The sequence below is a fragment of the Temnothorax longispinosus genome, chromosome 3 (genome assembly GCF_030848805.1).
Source record: "Temnothorax longispinosus isolate EJ_2023e chromosome 3, Tlon_JGU_v1, whole genome shotgun sequence".
NCBI classification, from domain to species: Eukaryota; Metazoa; Arthropoda; class Insecta; order Hymenoptera; family Formicidae; genus Temnothorax; species Temnothorax longispinosus.
This window is the reverse complement of record NC_092360.1, coordinates 12,711,809-12,736,998: the sequence shown is the minus strand read 5'-3', so window position 1 is coordinate 12,736,998 and position 25,190 is coordinate 12,711,809. Positions and strand designations below refer to the sequence as shown.

The window sequence follows — 25,190 nt, the reverse complement described above, 5'->3', positions numbered from 1 at the left end:
AACGATCGCGCGGAAGGTGCATGCGTGCGGCGTTATCCGGTATATGCGATAATACGCGTGGAAGTCGACTCGCTCTCGTGCACCAAGGGTGGATCTCCCTGTACTCGCGAATGCGGCGCATGGAGAGGGGGGTAGGGGGAAACGGGGGAGGGGGAGGACGCATCGCGAAGGAGGTTGCGCGCCCGCCGTCGGCGGTGCTGGAGTGGGGGGGAGCCGCGCGCGCGCGGGCGGGGTAGGGAGAGCATGGACGGCGAGCCGCGGCGGGGAGGGTGGCGGCGGCGGTTGGCGGGCACCGCGGTAGGGGACGAAAGCGCGCGCAGGGCATATCTCCTCTCTGCCCCTACCAGCACGGCCGCGTCTCTCCGACTCCGACGGCGGCGGAGAGGGGTGTCCGGTTGTCAGGCCCAGAGCTGGTCCGTCCGTCGTCCGGCCGACTCGAAGCATCGGAGCAGCGGATTTCGCGCGAGATATAGACTCATAAACACGCACGCGTACACGCGTACGCGGCTCGCACCCGCACACACATACATACGCACATACATACACACACATACACACCTACACCCACACACTGTGTACGGTATCGCACCCGCGAGCGCGCGCGCGCTCGCTCACGTCCGTCATCAGCCGGAGCCGGTCATCGCACACGTGTGTATCGCGAACAGTGTGGTGTGGGACACACATCGTGCGCACACGTCCACCACGGTTATTACCCGCGCGCGCGACGAGGCGGCTCTCTCACGTTCTTCCCGGTTACGCGTTTACGGTCGCGACACGGGCGTCTCTATACCTGCCGCGCGTCGGGAATGCCGCCGCCGGTCTCGCGTCGCCATACGGTCGCGATACGCCGGACGAGCCGACCCCGTTTCGAGCGGTAATCGAAACAGCGCGAGTAACCGGGTGTGTGTTGTGAGCGATCGTGGTCCGCGAGTACGCAACAGCTGCGAAAGAGAGAGAGATACGCGCCCAGCCAAACGGACAGCCGAGTGAGCCGAGAGACAACAACAATCGGGACAACGACTCGGAGCAGCGGAGAAGACTTTCGGAAGCGGAGCGCGAGAGAGGGAGGATAGGCGCGGGCCACGTGCGAGATCATCCAGCGAGAGAAGAAGCGTCAGCGTGTCTCAGTGTGTCAAGTCCCGTCTTCGGCGATCTCGCGGAGGGAAAAAAAAACATTTCGTCCCCGTCGCGCATCTCGCGGGGGATGGGTTAGGGGCGATCGGTGGCGTTAGCCTCTCATGGATTACTGGCCGAGTTGACACGCTCACCGGCCGGCGGGCAGGAGAGTCCAACTCTCTCTCTCCCCTTTGACGCGACGACCCGCGTATATGAAACGCTTCGCGAAGTGCTCCGCGTCGCTACGGTTCGCGGGGAGAGATGCGTCTCCCGTAAGTAGTTAGTGCCGATGGTGAGGTACGCGGGTAACGAACGTTGCGTCTTCTCAGCCTCGGTTGTCGCTGCGCGGGATTAGGGAGATAGAGACAGAGAAAGAAAAGTGTGTGAGCGAGAGAGAAAGAGAGAGAAAAGAGACAGAGGGAGACATGCGGTTCGCACCCTCGACGCTGCAGCGACGTCGTCAACCGCCGTTGTCCCGTCGACGACGTCTAGACTGACCACGCATTCGTCTGCTTTTCGTCGGGATCCCGAGGCGGAGGAGGCGGAGGAGGAAGAGGAGGAGGTGGAGGAGGAGGAGGATCCACGAGAACGAGTGCACCGGCACCGGCACCGGCGGCGGCGGTCGTTCGTACCGACCCGATCCAAACCGTCGGCGGACGACGACTGCCTCTTGGACGCACGGAGTGCGAAGAGCGACGAGGAGTGCGCGGCGGAACTGATTCAACCGAGTCGGAGGGATGTCACGGAGAAAGCAGGCCCGACCGAGTCGTGCTCATCTTGAGGAGGATCTTGTCCAGAGGCCTCTGTTGACCAATCCCATTGGAACTGTCGCGGGCAATATCCGTAAGTGACTCTTTTTCCCGAAGGATTAGTCCGGATAAGAGAGATTAGCCTCGTTCGGGATACGTTACAGTAGTTGCCTCCCCCTCCTCCCCCATGCTCAGGTTACGTCGAATTGCTTTTGAATATATTCGCGGACGATGGGAAGAAAGCGGATGAAACCGTAGACGCGACTGTTGGGAGAATTATATGGAAACGAGCTCTCTACGATATAAAATGATTTATCTTGAAAGAAACGTTTAGTATGTTGATACAGAATCTGCCGTACTTCGTTTCGCGATCGAAATATTAAGTTAAAGCTGAATTATCAAAATTATCAGAATTATTATAAATATATCATTCTAGCACTTGAAAATGGGCGAGACAATCGTGCGCCACTGTGCCCATAAAACGTTTCAGAACGCCAATGTATGATAAGAGTGATAAAATACTTATAAAATACAAAATAAAACTTCTGATAAAATATCTCCTATAAAATATAAGCGATAAAAACAATGCCCGGAAAAGTGCACGATGTATATAACGCGAATTTCTTACAATCATAAAAATTGCGTCTAGCCACATTAGTTGCTTTCCATTTACACTCAAGTGATCTGAGTCAGTTATGTGAGTATTTTATGCTCAGGTAAAATGTCATTTTGTATTTACCTGCTTATTTCGATGACAAAGCTATCGCATAATAATATACAGGTCCATAGCCTCACTTTTAATGTGAGTTTATTAGAGTCATTAAAGCACATGGTCTCGATTGTGGATAAAAACTCAGTTGAATCTCACTTGCCAACATGCAAAAAGAACGTCTATTTAACTTGAGTTATGACGTCATAAGTGAGAATTATCTGAGTTTTTGATGTAAATGGGAAGCAACTATTAATAACGTAACGTTAATAACATCCTTCTCGCAAAAGTTAAGTCCTTCTCCCTCTAAACCACGTAATACACAAGCTCGAAACAAACTGTTGAGCCAAAGAGTTATACGACTTACCCGGTACTTCGGAGCACAATAACGCGATAAGAAAGCGCGCCCCGGAGATGCGGTAACGGTTTACGATATACGGGCAGGCCCGAGGATGCTGCTGGAAACTAGTCCGATACACGTGAGAAAAACGGAGCGGCGATTACCCGCGGCCGCGTTTGACCATTTATCGCGTTTATCGACGCCATTGGCGGCATTTCGCGGTGGGAATCGCACAATTACGCGCGGCACGAGGACGATACGGAGAGGCTTATAGAGACACGCGGCGAGGGTTAAATTTCATAAATTAACGCCGTCGCGCGCGCGAGAGAGACGCGGCGAAGCCAGCGAGATATGAGATGCGAAAATCTATCCCGAGATTAATCCCAACGTTCCCCGTAATACAGTTGGCACGCTAAATGCACTGGAACCCGATTCACGCAAGCACTTTCCGTCGGACTGAAACGCGTCTGCCTCCTCTCGGGGATCCACCTCGATAAAACGGACCTGCCTCGGCGTAACATCAAAGCGAGCCTAAGAAACGGCCGATAAAACACTTCCATCTTGCTGCCCGATCCCTCCCCTCCGACCATAAGCTCCTCTCGCCGCATTTTCGAGTATACGCTTAAATCGCACGAGAATTACACTTTGCGCGAAGATCGCATCACGGGTTGTAATACATGACGCTTCGCATTTCGGTGATCTTTACACGGCATTAATCTCGCTAATAAACTTACGGTGTCTGCGAAACGTAATGTTAATTTCGAGCTTTATATCTGAATAATAAAATTGTGCCATAACGTACACGCGTGCCGCAACGTTAAACTAAGATTTTTAAGGCCAGTAAATATAATTTAAAAAAAAATAAATATAAATAAAAATTGGTAAATGTCAAGAACAAAATTTAAAATTGCTTGCGCAAATCTCGTGTATCTCCAAACGTCTACATAGATTGACTGTCAAACATGGAAAATTTAAGGCGCGGCGCTTTTTATCTGAGACTATAAACTTTATCGGAGATATTTACATTTTTTCCCATTAAACATAACCAGAACTTCTTCGATCGTGGGGAAGAGCGAGGGAAGGGGGAATAAGAACACGTTACTATAAACCGCTCGGTTTTACTGAATCCACGTACCTGACATCCGTGTATCCATTTGGTACATGTACCATTCGCAGACATCACGTCTAAACAGGAAACGTTTAATGCTGGACACGGCTTAACCTGGCCGATAAAAACGGATATTTCGTAGAGGAGCCCTGGAAAATATTTTTCAGAACGATATCTCTCTCGTAGAGGAATACGTGTGGAAAATGTATCGGCGGTCGCGTGACGAATGAAATTTCAATAACGCCTCCCCTGCATATCGGGTGGCGCCGTACGGATGGTCTTAATTTGCCCAACTTTTTCAATTGTAAGTTTCCGCACAGTTCCGCACCCCGCTGTTGTACTCTCTGAATAGTTGGAACATCTCGAAAACAACATAAAGCGCGTCTCATTCCTGGCGCGTGTACGTGACAGGTCGGTTTCTTGCTGAGTCAGAAGCAAAATCGAAAATGTCTGGTGGATACCGCGGTAACGATAAGTCTAACCGTGTTACCAAAGTTTATCTAAATAATGCGCTAATTACAATTCGTCATATTCGTCGAGTTTCTCTGACAGATTCGTCTTTCGATGTAACGGGAAGATTTGATAAGAGCTTATCGAAATAGCTTATCAAATGTCATAATTTATTTTTATCGCGCAACACACGTCGGTATGTTTATTTAGTTACCTATCTACATTTTTCTAGATTGCAATAATTAATTGAATTATCATCAGTATATGATATTGCGGACATTAATTGAAAATAATATTGATAAGTAAAGAAATATTCATCAACTTTACCGATTGCCCAAGTTTTTCTACATCACGCGATACGAAAATGAAACATTAATTATGACAAGCAGATGGAATGATGTTTGGTGCAGCCTGTTTCATAAAATAATTACATTATGTTCTCTCCTGATAAAAATTTGACAAAAAAAACTTTCTGGAGAGGAGGCTTAAAATTAGAGGATACATATTTCTTTACTTTATACGAAAGTATTTTTTAAATTTTGTATTACTATGTTAAATAGAACGTCTTATTATGTCTGTTATTGCCAGTATTCACAAGTGTTTTTTTATCTTATACATTATAGATACAGTCATAAGTAAAATAATGACATTAATTATATTTAATATATTTATCGGATTTTACAATAATAAATCATATATATATCGTCAATAATAAATAAAATTATCGGTCAATGCTTGACCGTTTGGCGACTGACAGTAATGTTATACTAATGATATTTAATATCATTACGTATCATAATCGAGCATAGATCATTTCCTGATCAAGACTCGGAAATTACCGTTTCTTACGGTCGGCCTTCGCGTTCAAAGAGACATAACGAACATTCATGAATCATAAGCATGAAACGCAGTATTCACAAATCAATTTACATTTCTTTCGCTGTTATCTTAATGTTATACATACTACGAAAATATGAGCGACCATCCGATGTATCAACGGGTCGTTGTATTAAACAGATAAAGCGATTAATATATCGAGACAAAGTTACGGTAGGTGTAATAAGTATTTATCATAGCGATCAATTTCAATAAGAACTGTATCTCGTCTGTTTATTTAATATTTCATAAAACAAATAATTCTACGTGTTTCTAAAGATATCTCTAGAATAAATATTAAACAAGACTATGCCTTTTTATGAAAATATGTATTAAGAATTCAGAAATTGATAGAAACAGACGTATGATAAGAATGCATATCTCTCTCTCTCTCTCTCTCTCTCTCTCTCTCTCTCTCAGTTTTTATTTCATAAGATATAAATACAACATGAAGACAATGTAAATAAATTATATCAGTTTATTTGAAAATATTTTCAAGAGAAATAGTGCTCGAAACTAAATCATTATTAATCATTGTCACGAAACGGTGCAAAGACAACAAAAGAAAGAAAAATTTTATTTCAAATTTAGGCTATTGCAAAATACTCAATGAAATTTCTCGCATTGTTGACGGACCACAATCTATGATTTATACATTTGTTATTTGTAAATTATTCCCATTTATGTAGGTATACCGCTATACGTAATAAAATATACGTAATGTGACGTTAAATACATTAAAATGTGCAATTAAAATAATAGTAGAAGCTTCTCTAACCCGCCGTACACATTTTCCGGTAAAAGAGGGAGGGGAAATTATTAGAAATGATATTTTATCGCAAAGTAATATCGAAGAAAGCGGAGATATCTGGCCGTACGTTACGATCGTTTGGGAATTGGACGAAGCTTAAGGATATTGGAGTAGCGCCAAAGCTCGCGCTCGGACAGATAGGATTATATATCGTTCACAGGTGTATAAAAATTACGCGGATTACGCGGCGTGTTCGCATGTACGACGTGTCATTTCTCATGCCGGAGGGAATGTTCTAATACAGCGATCTGTCTTTTCGGGAATCGTCAAGGGTAGTGCGTTTTGAAAGCCGTTTTCCCTTTAAGCTGTCAGTGGGATATGCTGACGTGAAAAAGATCGTTGACAGACGAATAGAGAAGTTTCGTTGTGTGTGTCCGTCATGAGGACGGGCGGAGGAGCGAACGGGAAGCTGTCTGCCGGCGTCGGACGGCGGCTAATGTGTGACAAGTAACTAAGAACCGTCTAACCGTCTGACTTGCACTGACTGCATATTAATAGATCCTAATACGCGCGCTCGCGCATTGCTCTTAAGCCCGGCATCATTATGTCAGCCGTTTGTCCCCCGAAATTATTAAGACCCATCCGCACGGTGCTTGCATTCCGCGAGCGTTCGGGACAATGCGATTCCGACGACGCGCGATTTCGATACGCGCGAATTAATTCTCCAAAATATCAATAAGGTACTAATGGAACGGGTCCATCTGCCGCGCGAATTTATCATCTCCACGGGACAGCTGCCGCTACTTACAGCTTGTCACGAATGTAAATGAAAATATGTCCGCGTTGAAATACGCGTTTCATATTCGTCATCCGCGTATAGATTTGACAAATTGCACCGAGAGCGGCGGCTAAGGGCGTCTCTGCCGTCGCGCGTCGGTTAATTATCTCAAATGTTGCGGGGAAACGCTTTATCGGTCGCCGTACTCGTCTTCGCCCCATCGCGCTTTCTTAGCTGTCTAAGAATGGACAATACGTAAACATCGAACAGTGTTTTGACATAGAAGAATTGGTTCATTGAAATAGCATTTATGACTATTTATTGCTGCGCTGCTTAACATGTATATCTTTGACGTATATAGAGATAACATCGTGCCTTTCAATGAGGACATATCTGTATACATTATCACGATAGCGCAAATACAAATAGATATAGATAAAATGTTTAAAATTGCACGCTTCGTTGAAAACATTTTTTGCATTTCCGTTGATATGGAAACATTGGGAACACCAACTACGTGCGGTTATTATAAGCGTCGGCTACTACTTATCACTATTCTTGCAAATTGAGCGTTGTGAAACATTAAACTTTCGACACAGAGACACCGACATGAGAGAAGAAAGCCGAAATGAGAGAAGCGCTAAGATAGCACGATTGAGACCAGTAGAAAAAAAAATGAGCGTGAACGATATAAAAATGCCAAAGTTACAGAAAAAAATATGAAGAAAGAATGTTTGGAGCGTTATCGCTTGACCGTTTTCATATATGAATATTTAGGAACGAATATCTACAATGTTACACAATGTATCAGTACAAGGAGACACGGTTATCATGCTTTAACAGTTTTGCTTATTATTAATCGCTCGCTGTTTTTATTAGCTTGTCTTCAAACTGATAACTCACATGAATGAATTATAACTTGTTTACCGAAGTTTACAAATAAATGTTACTTACGTATGCAGCCGAAATCATAGAATCGGGAATGAGCTCAACACGCGCATGCCAAATAATCGCTCATAAATATTTGTCCGCTTTCGTGAAAGTGCGTTACACGCTGCATTTCCGGCAGCTAAATAAATAATTATCTATTGTTTGAGCGTTGTTTGCACAACAAGGTAAAAATCAAGAATTCGAGAATGATTTCCAGAGAGTGGCATAGAAAAGCGGACGTAATGAGTTACCGTGTCTCTCTTCTGTTGCCACTGTGAATATTTTCGGTCGGCATCCCGTGCATGCACGGAATTGCGTGAGCGTCTGACATATCTATTTAAACGCGTGTTTTAAAAACAATGTTAATAGCGGAAGACGTATTGATAGCGTATGATAGAAACGCATGGATCTTCGTTGCGCCTATCAAATTCCGATATACTAATTATGATTTCGGCCGCTATATTTAGAATTATTTAAAAATATCCCTGAAACCCGATAGATCACGGTAAATGCCTCAATTATATACTGAAAAAAATGAGACACAGCACGGGCATTGGGTAAAAAAAAAACTGGTAGAAATACGTTGCACTCAGGAATACAAAAGTATAAAAATACTTAGACGTGTGTGTGCGATTTAAAATAAAAATCTTTTTCTCGCATATATTATTGTAACTTTATATTAGCAAATATATTGTACATCCTTGTGCAAACGTCGAGGTCGATATTTTTTCAGAAAATAACAAAACAATTGGAGCAGAAAGAAGATGTATGACGAAACGTGAATAGAGACACATATCTCATTCTAACAAAATTATCTTTGCTGTCATTGAGTTGAATCACTGTCATTCTCTTATTCGTCTGCTACTCTATTTGCGTACTCGTAGTATGATTAAGTACTTTTGGCACAACTCTCTAAGTATGTAACTCACATTATGCCCAAGCAAAAGGTGCACGGTATGAAAATTAAGATCTCAGAAATGCTGACTACCACCCTTCAGTAAAATAAAACACACATATATGAAATAGAATAATAAAATCCAGAAAAAGAAGCCAGTTAGCTATTTCCTTCTATTTTTTTAAATATAATAACTTAATCAAATACTTTTGATTTTAAGTAATCAACTGACGCATACGTATCGATAAATTCGAAAGTAAGATGGAAAATGAGACAGAGTATCGTGAAAGGGTTTAAGAATTCTGCCGCGGAGAATGGCGAGAAAGAGAGAGCGAGAGGGAAGAATCTGGGGAAAAAAAGTATAGTTGCTGACTTACCGGTTTCTTGCCCTTTGTCGTGCGTGAATATTTTTGGTCGACATCGCGTGGATGCGGGGAAACGCGTGGGTGTCTGCGACTGTCCCGTCTGCCAACCCCAATCTATTAGACATCTTAGTGTACGTGCGCGTGTTTCTCACGCACACGTGATCCCACATGCACGCGTGCGTGCATTCGGCCCGGGCTCCCCTTTTTGCTCTCTTCGCCTTCTTCTGCCGCCGACGATCAGTAGAAAAAAGGAGGAGCGTCCGCGAGAGACAATGCCGATGCTCGTTCTCTCCGTAGAATCTCGAGAAGCGAATGACCGGGGTGTACTTGAAAAATTGATCGCGAGTTTGGCCCGACACTGGACGTTCGAAATGTCGTCTTCTCATTCGGAGACGAAGCGGGGAAGACGGGCGGGAGTAAAAAGAAGGAGAGAGGATCAAAATCTCATCGCGACGGCTATTGAGATTTGAGGCTCGTCATTCGCAATCTGCCGATTTTATGGGAACTATCATTAAGCTATTATTATAAAAATATAAGTTCTAATATTGTATCTTGATTTTGCTTAAATATATCTTAGATCGTAGATATTAATCGACACGTCATAAGATGTATAGGCAATAAAATAAATAATAAAAAAATAAATATAACAATCCAATATACGGAGCAACATATTTATACACACATATAATAAAGCTGTCAACAAAATATCTTTTTTCACTCAGGGTTGAACTGTAATATAAGTAGATTGAAATTTTTACGTTGATATATCGGCACAGTGTTTTATGCCAATCGTCGTAGAGTCGATTTCGCGGCTGACAAAGTATAGCGAGGCTGGTTGCTGGCACGGCCGCGGCGCGGCGGCGGTGGAACGTACTTTGCCCCGGAGTGGCCGGATCCGAGTGGAAGGTGAAACGCGCGCGGCGGCGAAGCCGCGATTCGAATTCCGCGCGGCAGTAAGGCGGCACCTTGCATGTTACCGACGAGCCCTCGCCCCTCGCGCGTTGAACAATTACCGCGCAATATTATTTATATTGATGCCCCGCATCGCGCGCGCGTTTCGTCATTCCGTTTCTTCCATCGGCAGCGTTATGTCACGGGCCTGTATGGTCGTTCTCTTCCTCTGGCGACCGACCCGGTGCAACTCCACGCGATCCGATCCGATCCGGTCCGGTCCGCGCGCCCTTGCCGCACGGATCGGGCCGGTCTGTACAGCGGCGCGGTGGGCGCTTCTTTTGCGCGTCCTTCGCGCAAAACCCCGGTGAGCATTCCTTCGCGGAAGAGGCGAAGGTCGCCAATTATCGAGTGGCGAGCCGCGAAGGCGGCTTAATGCGATCCCCTATGACGGGTCATATTCGGGCCCCCTTTTTGCTCCTTGCCGGTGAACGATGCCGGGCGACGATTCCACGTTGGCGTCAAAGAGCACCGACCGCTGGGCTGCGTAAATCCCACTACCGACGCGTTCGTCTCGACGTCTCTCATCTCTCTCCTCCGTTTTCCACCCGGCTCTCTTCGCCCTGAACTTATCTCTCTCGCTCTCTCTCTCTCTCTCTCTCTCTCTCTCCTTCCTCCTTCTCCTTCTACCGGATCTCCTCCTCTGCTCCTTTCTTCTTCTCACCGGGATATCATCGTTCTTCTCTCACGGTTCGTACCGTACCGGACCTCGTGAGATCTGAAGAGAGATCGGATCCAGGTGACCGGCGCGCGTCGTAACCGTAATTCCTCAAAAAAGATTCCGATGCTCGCCTTCTTTCCTCAACGCGGTTATCCTTCGTTCCCTTCCTTTTCCCGTCTCTTTCCCTCTTTCTCCGTCTTTCCTTTTTTTGCGTTCTCGTCGCATTGATACGAACTGTCAGCTTGCGTCCAAGACGGGTTTCAGATGGACGGGTAGAGATTTTCACGAACAAATTGATCGGGATGAGACCGGAACAGTATCTGGCCAGTCACCATTAAACGAGCGTCTACGATGAGGACGCGGCGGGCTCTCGAGAAATCCTCACTTTCTTGGACTTTCTCGCGCGTAACGATCGAGATCGAATTAGCGATCTCGTAACTGCGACACCGGGCGGAAATCTCGCATAGCGTTACTTGCGTATAGCGGTGTATAAAGGTGACAAATATTTATCGTGCACCTTAGACTCGTGCAAATTTATTGCGTACAACACGTCGATGTATTAAGACAAATCAACCTACCGTTACGTGTGTGGGTTTGCATTATTATTAATACATTAATGTAGGCGGGTGTGTGTATTTGTATTTTTATGATAAATACTTAAACTAAGTGTACGTTAACGCGACTCTTATATGATATTTGTCTCATATATAATCACAACGCAGTAGCTAAATTTATGGATGACTCAAAGCAGCTCGGATGATTCTGGAATGTCCACCATAAACTACGAAATATAATTATTTCAGTATTTTCGAACTGTTATACCGTGTGACTGACCCTGAATCGATAGAACGATTTATACTATATTGATCGCATTGATCCGAGCCGAAAGGTTTCAAGGACAACGAACGGCGGCTGGTTATTAAGAATTACGGCTGGGTGATGTGAATTATTCATAAAATACAACAAGTCTGACGAGGACGGACGAAATTTTAAAACGACGCAGGTGACATGTCGCCTTGAACTTATGGGCAGGACGAATAATTTCGGCGTGCCGTTATATAATAATTCGCGCAATTCGAATTAACGTTAAAAATCCGTTTATTGCCGCGCAAGACAATAGTATATTCGCGTTCAAAGTATATCGCTTCCCGACATGGTAGTAAGAAACGGTGTGTAATTTATGATAACGAGGCGTGAATTATTAATACTCAAAACTGATTAGCCTTGTAGAAAAGCATATGATCGAGGGCGTTTTGCTGACTTTATATAAAAGTTTAATGCGTGTCGGATAATCTGCGGTTTCTTATTAAATTATGAAACGTAATGTGAAAAAAGTAGAGGCATCGAGAACTCGCGCGGTAAGGAAAAAGAAATTTAACGTCGAAGAGATCCGAAGAGAGAAGTCCGAAGCCAGAGAAAAGTATGGAGGTGTGATCGACTGTTGAAAAATTAATTCGATCCCTTCTGATTATTCACCGCGGGAGTAGTGTAGGTTATTCTGCAAGTTAATAGTATCTAAAGTCTAGCTAATTAGTTTCCTGCTATTTTACATTTTTCACAAGTACCTACATTTTGAAAAAAAAAAATCCTTGTTATATAACTGATTTTACCAAACGCGATTATATACAATTTTCTTTTTTTTTTTTTTTTGCAAGGTTTGCAAGGTATTTTATTCCTTCTGGTAACGAGTTATTCAAAGGCATTAATTCACGAGTGAAAGATGGAGAAATATTGTCCGATGCGTGAGCGGAAACGTTCATTCTCGATTGCATGCGGGTCTGTCCTCCGAGCGAGCAAAAAGAAACTCTCGTCTACCTCCAGAAGGTGGAATATCGAGATGTGGCGACGCGCGACGGGCACGTAATGCGGCCAAGAATTCGGCCAATATTTTAAACGAGCACTCATATATATATCGGCATTCGCGGCTAATCGCGTTTTTGCATCCCGACGCTCGATGTCGTCGACGCTTTCGCGCGCGATTTTCATCGCTTTGTCCGTCGTCAAAGGATTGGCGATCAGGATTAAGTACTCACACAATCAACAATTATTACTATATACCATCGATATAATTTCGCTTTTGCCTGACACATCTCACTTAATTAATTAAGAATATATATCTGGAACGAAAGAGTTCGCTTATTTATTATAGCTTATTTATAACGTGAGAATCGTTTACTGAGCTGGACATTTTCTGATTTTCCCAGAGTGATTCTGCCGACTGTGTCTTTCTCTTTCGACATATTCTCGTTTTTCAGGGAAACATTAATTACTTTTAAAACAGTTAACTTCCAGGAAATAATGTACAGTTTAATGCATAATGTAGTGGATAGGACGACGTTATTGAAAAGATTGTGCACTCGGGTGAAGACGGCAATGATCTATTAATCATTCGAATTATAAAATAAATGATATAATCTTATTTTTTTTATACCTGGATATTATTATCATACATAATAAGGTGGTATCTCTTTCGTCTGTTAATGTAGAAATATCATGCAATTATAGTATATTATAATGTTATTTGCATACTTTTGATGTGTACTATCACAATAATGATGAAAAAAATGGTAAATATCGCAGACGTGAATAAACACGCATAACATTGCCATAAATTATGGAGCCCGCTGCTGCTTCGCGCGTAGCCTTAACATTACCTAACCTACCTCAAGACATAGTATCTTCGGATCTAGTCGCATCACATTACGGAGAAAATTACGTCATGCAAAATATTCCTGTATTTAATTGCTGCGTATCGCGTAACATCGAATCGTCCCGATGCGAGATGCTGCCTTAATAAAATATACTTTACGAACAGGACAGGAATTACCGCGCGCGGCTGTCGCTAATTCCAAAACTCTGCGCTCGTACGTAACGAGAAACAGCATTCTCGGATCGAAGCTTGAATAGCCGTGGAACAACTATTCCCGTAAATACCGTAAGTTAAATCAACGACTATAATTTAGTCGTGCTTTTTACAGTAGGAGAATTGTTGGGGAATACTACAAATAATCTTCCCAACAATTTAATTTCACCGCGTCTCTCATTTTCGGGGCAGAGGGGGGGATACATTCTCTCATATATTTCTGGCTGACATGTCTCGTAGTAATTTATGTTATAAATAAATTATTTATAGTAATTATATTATAAATGAAGCTGTTGAACTCCTATTCAGTTAGTCTTTACAAATTATTTTCCCTTTTTCGTACAAATTGGAGACGATCAAGCTCATTGTAATACATTATACATTACATGATTTTTTTTACTAACAGAACAACAAAGCGTACAATATACGCAAATAGACGCAATATTCAAAATTATATATATTACATGAAATTATTTAGATTTATAGATGTATTTTTAAACAAAAATCCGGACGTTAATTGTTATACAACTTAAATGCTCATACAAAATGCATATATCTCGATTAAATCTGCTTATGGCATTATGTATAGTATCACGCAGTAAGTTGATACGCCTGGGATTATGGAAGCTACGAACTGCTATTCTAATCTACCATTCTTTTTCGTTAAACGCAATTCCCCGCCCATCCAATGAGATTCCTCATCATAACTCTCATTCAGAAATTGTATTCAGTAATTATGTGCGAAATCTGATATCTGTGTTTATAATCGCGCGCAATTCTACAAATAAATAAATTGTACGGTTAAAAAAAAATGTATTCACTCTTAATCACATCTTCTTAATTATTTGTATTTTACGTTGAAACGCAGAACATTTTCTTTTCTCTATTCTTACTTTCATAAATATACATAAGATATATATGCATATTTAAATCTAATTATAAACTTGATCCTTGAAGATATTTATATTTGGCACGGATCTTTTTGATCAGTCATGATTTTTTTAAGTCGTTTCTTTATCGGTTTAATACGTTACACAATAATATTTCGAATGCTAAGCTATAAAATTCAACCAGATAGAGAAACCAACTTTGTACATCGTTTATTGGCATAGATGAGGGGCAAGGCGCCCAATTGAATCGCTGCCAAATTAAATCCTGATTGTACAGAGAATAGAACTTCAAATTTTTGCTTAATAACGAACAGTTTATTATTAGATATATCATCTCCGTAAATTTTATAGATATATTTATGTAAACTCTATTTTCTCAAGTTATATATATCAACTTTTATTATATTTTCTAGAAATCTTATCACACATATACTATAGTTATAAAATCAATTAAGAAGATTAACAAATGAAGAATCGTACGTTACAAAAACCATTACTATGTACATACTAGTTAATTTTTTATAACTTTATTATCATGATAATATATGCATACAACAGATAGAAAGTAACTGATTATTATACAGTTAATGTAAAGTAACGGATTCTTATACAGTTAATGTCTGCAGAATATAATAAGAATCTGTACATAATGCAATTAGGCAAAAATTAACACGTAGCACGTATAATCGTTGAACGAATAAATGATCAAGGTCACGGCTGACAGGATTTGATCGAAGTTAATACATGAAAGGCGCGAAACGGGGTGAAAGGTAGGGATGATGATTATGACGTCCGCCAGTTGGATTAATTCGGATGCGAAGAAGGTTGAGTGGATAGCTTCGGGGGGGGGGGGGGGGGAAACAGAGGGTAGATGTAGGAGAGACACGCACCCGGGGTGTCGATTGCGGAGCGGGTGACTGAAATTGGCCGCGTCTGACTACTGCCATTCGTAAAATGTGCGTCGAAGCGACGACACATCAAAAGCCGCCGTTTAAGAGGGTCATATTATTTGGCCGCGCGCGAGCGGGAGCGAAAGGGTTATCAGCCGTCATCACCGTCGTGAGCGCGGGCAACGCTACCGAAAATGCGAGGATACCCTATTTACTTAACAACCAACACCGTACCGAAACCCAAGCGGCCCCGCGGGCTTATTGCCAACCGACGCCTCCTCTCGTCACTTCTTCCATGTACACACTATGTGCCCATTATGTACAACCGCTATATGTATCTCCTTGGGTTCTCGTGAGAACTTAATCGCCAGCGGTGGCACGCGCCGCAACGGTACGTCGCGGCGTCGACATCACCGAAACCCCTCTCCTCCTCCCCCCCCCCCTCGCTATTTCAGATAATAAAGCATTGTTGAATTTTCGCAAAATTGCGAAACTGTCATTATTGTTTTAGATATACTAACACTTGTGTAGAATCCAATAAAAAAAATGTATTCGATGATAAATTGTTATTTTTTATTGTTGTGCAAAAAAGAGTGGAACAGAGATTTATAATGAAATAATTGATTGGGAAACAATGATTGGGGAAATTGCTTAAAGTATTACGTTAGTTTTATTATTGTAATAAAATTATGTAACGTCGGGGATTCTCTTTTTGTTGGATGCTGTATTTTGTACAAAAATCTCTACTCCCCTAATTCCAGGAGAACAATAAAAATGTTTTATTTTCCGCTCGAGGCCCATAATCACCCGTCACCACCGGAAGGCGCGGTACGACCGAACTGTGGGAATGATTCCATCGATCGTAACGTAACGCTGCCCAGCCCGTAATACGCGCATTAAAAAAGAGACACGCGAAATGAGAAGTAGGAAGCGGAGGGAGATAGAGTGATAATAGAGAGAGAGAGAAGAGCAGAACGGGAACGTATATTGACACAATGCTCGTATTCCAATATGTCCAAATGTTTCCGCTCGGTCGCATCGCGAACGCTATGCGGGGAGGCCGGGAAGCGGATATCGCGAAATAATGACAATCGGCGTCGCACACACAATGGCGTAGAGAGACGCGGCCGTGTTATAGCCGCCGCCGCCGCAACAGCGACAACGCCTGGAGGCTGATGAGCGGCTAATGGGGGACTTCCCCTCACCGATGCGCCACCGATGCGATGTGCATCGGTGTTTTGTCATCAGCATTTACCGTTACGTTATGATCGGCTCTGCCGGATCAGGTCGCGCAAGAGTATGCGTGTATGTGCGTGTGCGGGAGCGCGTAGCGAGATGGCACGGGGGGTTGGAAGGTGAGAGGAGGAGAGAGAGAGAGAGAGACCGGGACACTCTTCTTGTACGGAGATCGGGGCGGGTGTCCCGTTTTCCGGGTGACTTGGCTAAACGGGATCGCATTAGCACATAGTTGCCCCCTTCGACGCGATGGGAGATTAGCATCTCGAATTTTTCTCCCCCTCCCCTGCTCTCCGCTCCGCTCCGCCCCTCTACACACGTCCTTCTCAGTCGCGTCTCGCTCGTGCTTCGCTTGCAAACGCTCGCGAAAAAAACGGCCTGTTTCTTTTTTTCTTGGCCACACGACAGCAAACGGAGCGCGGGCTCGTCTCGTATAACAATACTCGCTCGAATGCCGGGGAGTCTGCAATGAGGAAAAACGAGGTGGCTCTTTCCCTCTTGACAGCTCGTGAATTCGCGATTGTGACTGCCAGCATTCGCGATTCGTTTTGAATTTTATTTTAATATCGCGTGATTTCGAGGAGAGAGACGTTGCAATTTTAAAACGTACTATATGTTTCAATCAGATATAGAAATCGATGCGTTAAATCTTAATGACATTTCAAAAATTAGATTTAGACCTTACTATTTAAATAAACAAGTTTCATTTTTGGTTGTTGAATGTATAAATCGATGTTTCTCGTTTATGTATATTTTTATAATTGTATTTAAAAATACATCAAGTTTAAAATATGATAATTTATACGTGTATAATCTTATAATTCTAATTGTAATTTATATAATAACGTCAAAGTACCCGAAAAGCCATAATAATAATGTTCAAATCACAAGAGTACATTATTATTAAATTCGTAGTGTCAAATTATATACTCAATTTGAGTCATTTTGAACCGTTCCTGTAGGTCGCCACTCTGCTCCTACTCAATATATCGTTAATTTAACTAATACAATGTTAATTTAACTAAACCAAAGATGTTAAAATAATAAATGGACACACGTGATAGTTAAAAGTAACAAAATGTTATTTAATCAAGGTACTGGTTTAAATTTCATCTCTTAATATTTAATTATAAGTGTTATACTGTAATATGCTTTTTGTTTAATACGATTAAAATATATTTTATTAACAAGTAATTCGCGATAGTAGCTTTACAATAGTTTTTCGAATAAAAATAGATTAATTGAGCTTTGGTGCTGCAGTTAAAATTTAGCTTGACAAATTTTGCGATAGGAGCTACAACAAATGACGGTTATCGAAGCATCACCAGAGAGTATCGTTCTACGCGATTTTCGAATATTCAGTATATTCCGTATAAGTACCGTGTGTCGCTGAATTATACATTAGAGACTTACATAAACCATGTACAGGGCCTTTCCCGGTCCACATTGTACAAATATTCGGAAATTCGTCAGATGTTTCACGCTGGGCTTTTCATGCTACGCAAAAACGGAACGGAGCGCGACCGCGCTTTGTGCCGCGCCACGTTTCCCTCTGAATTTTCGGACACCGGTGGCGGCACACGTTTTCGTCGACGTTTTATCGTTGGCTTTTACCGAACAACTCCCGTTTCTATCGTTGATCTTCTTTAACGAATCAAAAGTTTTTGTCAGAGCATTAAGTCGGCGGGGCCAATTATCGGAGCCGTCGAGTACCGCTGCGCTGCCCTACTAATTGAAGACCGTCGAAACTATTTCGTGGGAATCTATAAAAACGCCGACTTCATCTCGAAAATTAAGTTTCTAATGTAACCCGTTATATATACTCGTGCACAGAGCGTTGCTCTTTAAATGCTTTTTACTAAGTAATGGGAAATGTTCCAGGGGGCTTGGCCTATTCAATTCTGACTTCGCGAGTCAGCAATTCTCTCCGAAAAGTTCGTCGAAAGCTGCGGAAACGACCGAGACAGAGATAATATATCTCGATTCTGGGACTACTTAAAAAAATATCAGTCGCTTGTTGAAAAATTACATTTGCAAATTAGAAGACACGACAAAAAAAATAAATATACATTAGGCAATTATAATATTAAATATATACATTTAATTTGAATATACATTAAATATACAATTACTCAATTATAAAATGAATGCTGTATAGATATAACTATCGTTAGAGCTTCTTGAAAAATGACGAGTCGAAGTATTGTAAGGCATTATCGATATACGCAGCGTAGCGATGACAATGGGAGAGGCGCGCCATGGGAGACCATAGAAATGGAGCCCCGAAACCCAACACTTTTAAGAAACATCGCCGGTATCGTTGACGGCGAGAGAGGAGCGTGCGCGCGCGCGGATAGATACTGCCGGCGAATAGAACCGGCACGGGCTTGGAAGAAATCATTCGTGATAGGGCTTCCGCGGCATTAGCGCATCAAAGGATTGGATTTTCGGATACCTATACTACGTACAAGGACGGTCGACCGGCCGCGGCCGGGCCCTCCTACCTCCCTCCTCCGTGCGACGAAGGAGCAGCCAGGCAGCAACCCCTACGAGGCAGGCAGGGATCTCGTCCCTCGATGCGCGCACCGCTGATGTGCTCGTTAGCATATCATACGTGTAGCATACTACTCCGTGGTGGGGCGAAAGGTAGAGGGTTAAATCCTCGACCAATAACAATCCATCCAAGCCTGTCGCTCGGGTCGCGCCCTCGCTCGTGAACCCTCTCTCGCACCAACACGAAGACCTGGCATTATAATTCGGAATCTACCTCTGACCCTCCCTCTCCTCCCCTTTCTATCTCTGTCTCTCTGTCTCTCTCTCTCTTCCTCTCTTCCCGATGCCAACCACTTAGACTTAGACCGTTTATTTGTCTATCCAGCGATCAGACAGCTCAAAGCAACCACAGTCCTTCCCGACGCCATATTTTTTCGATCCTTTCGCCATATTGGCCGGTTGCTTCTCCGATTACGGAAATCCAGCCGTCGATCCTTGACGTGGGATCGCGGGCGCGTGAGCGCATCTCGCCCCGACTCGCAATAATTACACCAAGATTTTCCCTCGTGTATTCTGATGTCGAGTATATGATTCGCTAAATGTCTTACGTTTCTACCTCTTTAGTCTCCGTGTCTGCCGCGGCAGATATCGATTTTGTTCAGGCGTGAGTCGAGATAATTCGTCCCGTTGGCGACGCCGAGCGCACGACATCTGTAATGAGAATTTACGCCAGTCTTTACGTCTCGACGGTAATGTTACGACTAGATAGATGTAAAATCAAGGAATATCGTTTTACTCTCTTTTAGAAAAACGGAAGATATAAATAATAATTTACTTGGAAAAAAAATCATGTCTCTGTACCACGAAATTATAGCTGAAACTGTACAAACAATAATCCGTCATATGCAATTTGTCACAAGCAATTTGTCATATGCAATTTCGAATGGAGACTCGCATAGTTGACATCGCTGTAGACTTTAACGAAACGCGGTACCTCTAAATTAGGGACGAGGGGCTGGCACGTAGCCAAGGTCGGGCAAAATACAGATATTTCCAGCGCGTATATTATTATTAATCGCGTCTATAAATCGCTCTAAGCAATTAGCATTCGTTCCGCCGACTCCGCGGTAGGATCATCATAACCGTCCGAACCCGTCATCACCATCGGCGGCAACACCGGTGGCACGGCGACCGCATCGATCGCGCGCGCGCGCGCTCATCCGACGTGTAAAATTTTTATCGGTGTCCGTGAAACCATCCTCAAATTTAACGCCCCGACGGCTCTTGGCGATTTGGCGGCTTCACGAGCGTAACTTTATACCGGTAACTTATCCGACGCCGCTTGTGCAGATACCGTGGGTGTATTTCGAACCAAGATCGGCTTCTCTCCTTTTGCTCTTTTTTCAGCACGCGCCTAAGTGGGACCAAACTGGCTAGCTGTCATACTCGACTAACGCGCGCATATTACTACGTTAGCGAAACTTATGGGTCCCTCGACGTGCGCCCGCTGCCCGGGATTAACCCTCCACTCTCTATCGTAATACCTTTTATTTCAATGCGATCCATTGTGGATAAGAGCCGTTACACATATCTGTTTATTCAAGATAAGAAGTACAAGTTTTTTTTTCCGAAGAAATATTACCCTCGTCTCTTTATCGCGAGAAGTTTGCAAAATTGTTCAACTTCATTAGCGAAGCATGTGCACAGAAAAAAAAGAAGTGTCAAATCTTCTTATAAGAATTTCAATTTTTTAAAATAATTATGCATTGCAACACAAATGACATTAATTTTATATAAAAATAACTTCGTTCAAGAAGGTTTCTTCGTCTAACGCAATATAATCTTATTTCAAGATTTCCACGTTGAAACTAAAGATATTTTCAAATTAAGAATTTTTTTCTTTATAGTATTGCTATATTTATTATTGATTGTTGACCTGACTTGTTTTCCACTCACGTTTTATAGACTGTCGTCTAGAACGCGGAATTTGTTTTTTTTTTTTTTTAAACAACGTCCTGACGCACATTGGAATGATAATTAATTAACTAATCTTGTTGCATTCAAACGCATATTCAAACGGCTTTCCGTAATTATTCGTCTATTTCCGTATTGTCTTCAAAGAATCAAACCCGTATATGACTTATCGGTCGCGCCATAAATAATCCACGCACAATAAGACACGAGTGACATTTTTCCCAACATAGTAGCCAACCACCTCGACCCACTTACCCGGCCATCGCGCCGGTATTTCAGCGGACGCGTAAACAGAAGGACGAAAAGCCGCCGTAATTAAGCGAACTTGAAATCCGATCGATAATCCGCTGCACGATACCGATACAGATCGATACACCGCGATACAGATCAATGAAGAGAAATTGAATCGGCAAAAGCCGGCTACGCATGCCGAATCTTTCGGGTCGCAACGACCAGAGGCAAGAAGGACGTTAACCATCGCGATCAGATAATGCCGAGTCTCCGGCAGTCGGGACTGACAAACCGGATGACTCAAGATTGACAGTATGTTCGCGGCGGTTCGGCACGGTATATCTTCGCGTTCGAGGACAACGGGAGCGGGAGCGGGAACGGCAGGATGGCCTCTCGTGTTTACACGGCGATTTTCGGTAGAGTGCATCGAGTGCCCCCGTGTACATACACGCGCGTCCCCGGATTCGATATTGGATTATGCTAGCGGAGAAGAGGAGAGAGAAAGAATATAACGTGTATATACCCCATATTATCCCATAGACCAGGTCCATTATTAGGCCCGGTCTCCTTTTTGTCATTTTAAAATGTAATACGTTTTTGCCCCGGGGCTAGGACGCCCGCCACGACCGCCGTTTTCCATTCGAGGCTTCTGTGGCGGAAAATTTGTCCCAATGTCACCGCGTTGTTCCATGCCGTGTCGTGCCCTCTGCCGTGGAAGGGGGAGGGGATTCTACGGTGAACGAGGGTAAAAGATGACACAGAGATCGGCAGGACCAGGTCGGCGAGAGATTTTTTGGACTCGTTCCGCAGCGTCGCAGGTTTGCGTCATCTGTTTCTCCTTCTCTCTTTTCCTCTCTCTCTCTCTCTCTCTCTCACTCTCTTCTCTCGTACTCCGGTACAGGATTACCTCGGCAAACAACGGACAGGACAATGAAGTCCCGCGTTTTGAATGGATCTGATGTATAGAGGCGGCACGGGTGGGATGGGTTTGGTTAAGGTACCCGAACGAGAAAATTGTCATCCGCAGGATTTGTCGTTCCTCTCTGTCATACCGCGGGTATCGAATTTTATACATCCTGTCGCGCGGTTCTCATTGGCGAGCGGAAACCGGCTCCGGGGCTCCGGCTCTCCGGTCTCTCCGGCATATCGCCGTCCGGCATATCGATAAAACGCTGATGCGGATGCTTGCGTCCTGCGTGCGAAATTACATATCGCCATATTCACGGGGACGCGAAGAAGGTTGAAGAACTAACGAGAGTGATACTTGTCACCAAGTATATAACTCGGTGATTATCGCATGAGATTAGATTATCAGGGATATCTCTGATGCACAATGAATAAAAAGTTTTTGCTAACCTTCGTATCTACATACGAGCCAAACAAATGAGCCATGGTCAATGTGATATTTTATTACGTTTAGTAACTTAATTTAATAATTGGCCCATTACATATTCGTGTAAAAAAAATATAAATGAAAGAGTTATTGATTTATATATAAATAAAGTAAATAGAAATGGAAATGTTGATCGATGCACATATGCAATCGTAAAACTCACTCTCTTAATTCTTTTAAATTCGATATTGTATATATTTTGCCAAATATTCGTTAAAATTATAAATATCCGGGAAATAATAGAAATAATAGTATAGCTCGAGGTGGCAGAAAATCTAAATTTAACCGTTGCCGTTGCTTGCTGATTAGTATTCTCAACTTTCCAAAGCTGTAAGATTTTCTTTACTCGGATGCAAAATTATTCCTTTACTGAAGCAATATAAACCCTTTCTTTCCCCATCTCTCCCTATGAAGTCACAGCATTTCATCACTGACCGTTCTTCTTTCCGCTCTCTTCACCAAATGCGAAAATGGGAAACGTCTTATACTTTTAGAACGTTCTACGCTTTCGCATAGAATCGAATTAAATATGCGAAGCAATCGTAACGTTACGTATGTAGATCAGGCTACATGCTATTTGCGATATACAGCAATATCACAATATTTACCTCTTACGCTCATTTCAGCAATTTACCTGTTTCGCATAATAATACCTTGAATTTCAACATATCCTATTGGTAATGGCTTCCGCGCAACTGCTTATGCAAATTAATTCAGCATATTGCGATTTGTGTGCGAGCGGGAACATTTATAGCGTGAAATTTTTACGTACTCGCCATCCTTAACCAAAACGCAAAACGAAAGTTCGCTGCGATTCAAATCGTTGCTACGAGTCACGGCATAGATTTCACCCTTCAAACTCTCTACTCAGCTTCATTTATTGAGCACGAACAGGAAGTTTTGAAAAATATAAAGCAAATAAATATATAAATAGATACCCGGAGAGAATTTTCTCTTAAAATTTATCCTGAAATCATGTGGCACAATATGTACCACCAAGAATTTTATGCGAGCTATTCTGATTAATATCTGCCATAATAAAAAATATTAATATCTATTACATTAAAATATAAAATGTTTGATTAATTTTACTAAAATATATCTAGGAAATTTCAGTAATTTTTCAAAATTTACCAATCTGCTTGGTAATTTTTATCACATCGTTTGTAAAATGTCTTTTGTATATTTTAAAAATTCCTTGGTTGCCAAGTTGTCCCAAGTTTGTAGTGAATTTAAGGGTAAAATATAACAAAAAATTATCTCCGTGTATATAAACTGTTTTTATCGAATAAAATTAAAACGCGAAGTATAAAACTCGTGGAATATATTGACTTATAACTCAATGACCTGTAACCCAAGTAACTCACTTGAAGTCATCTTGAGCCGTAGACATCGGCAAAGTATAAACGCGGACGAATTATAAATTGATAACAATGATATTAATGAAGTCACTTATTAAAGGCCAATTTAAACACATGCAATTCAATGAGCATATGTCTGACGCACATAATGCCATAAGACAGTAACGTACGTATAGAAAAGCTGGTTCAGTTTTTCTTATACACTCATCATTTATTCGCGGTTTTTTTACATGGCAAATAATCCCTCCGTTTTACGCGGTACTTTTTATACACGGTCTCAGTTCTATGCGATCTCATTTTACGCGGTCAGAAAATATATCTTTCTATGGTACTTATTGAAAATATTATATATCATAGTGAGCTAACAGTATACTTTTGATTGTACTTATTACATTAAGCTTATCCGCACAACAATAAATTTACTTTTCTGCACTTTGTGCAAATAAAGCGAAATAAATGTGAAATAAATATTTTTACACGGACTTTTCTCTTACATATTTTTTTTTATACTGACAGTCTCCATTTACGTGATTTTCAACCGTAAAAAAACCACGTGGGACGAATACTCCGCGTAAATCGAGAAACGAGTGTATATTTTGAAATTTGCTTGTAACTCGCGTATCTTCACAGTTCAACATTTGGTGCTCGCCAATATCGGCGGTTATGCCGATCGTGCGTTTCCGCCTTTTAAGTAGCATTCACCGTCACATCGCATCGCTTAATTCAGTCGGAGCGTTTATAAATTGCGTAATGGAAAAAAATTGGTGCTTCGCCATTGCAGAGCGGCTCGCCGTTCACCACCGCGTTCGTTAGTGCGGGCAGGTATCACTCCTTTTGAATTTATAATCTTTCACGAGGCGTATGCGAAACTGCGCAACGATTATTTATCTTCGCGTACGTCACTTCGTTTAATTGAGTTGGCGTGCATTGGATCAGCGGGAAACCGTCTCCACGCCGCGCCGCGCCGCTCGCTATAATTTACGTGTCTCATGTCGATTGACACATGCCAAGCTCCATAATCCATAATTGATCGCTAACGATTGATCGATGTCCGTTTGATATTTACCGGATTTCGATGGAGAAAATACTTACGGTCGGTTGCAACATTATGCGATTTGCCGCTGTGATTACGATAAATGCAATATTATGATATCTGTACCGTATAAAGTATAAGGCAATG

At 42.5% G+C, this 25,190-nt stretch overlaps 1 protein-coding gene across 3 annotated transcripts in view; it reads left to right on the top strand.

The window, feature by feature from the left end:
• Positions 1-262: 262 nt before the first annotated feature.
• Salm (spalt major) overlaps positions 263-25,190 on the top strand; it is a 72,657-nt gene continuing 47,729 nt past the window's right edge. The window contains exon 1 of one of the 3 annotated variants that reach the window (XM_071772995.1): positions 263-1,959. In XM_071772995.1, coding sequence (XP_071629096.1) covers positions 1,854-1,959 — 106 coding nt within the window. In that variant the 5' untranslated portion in view covers positions 263-1,853. The remainder of the gene's footprint in view (positions 1,960-25,190) is intronic. The other 2 variants (XM_071772992.1, XM_071772993.1) reach the window with 2 other exon arrangements.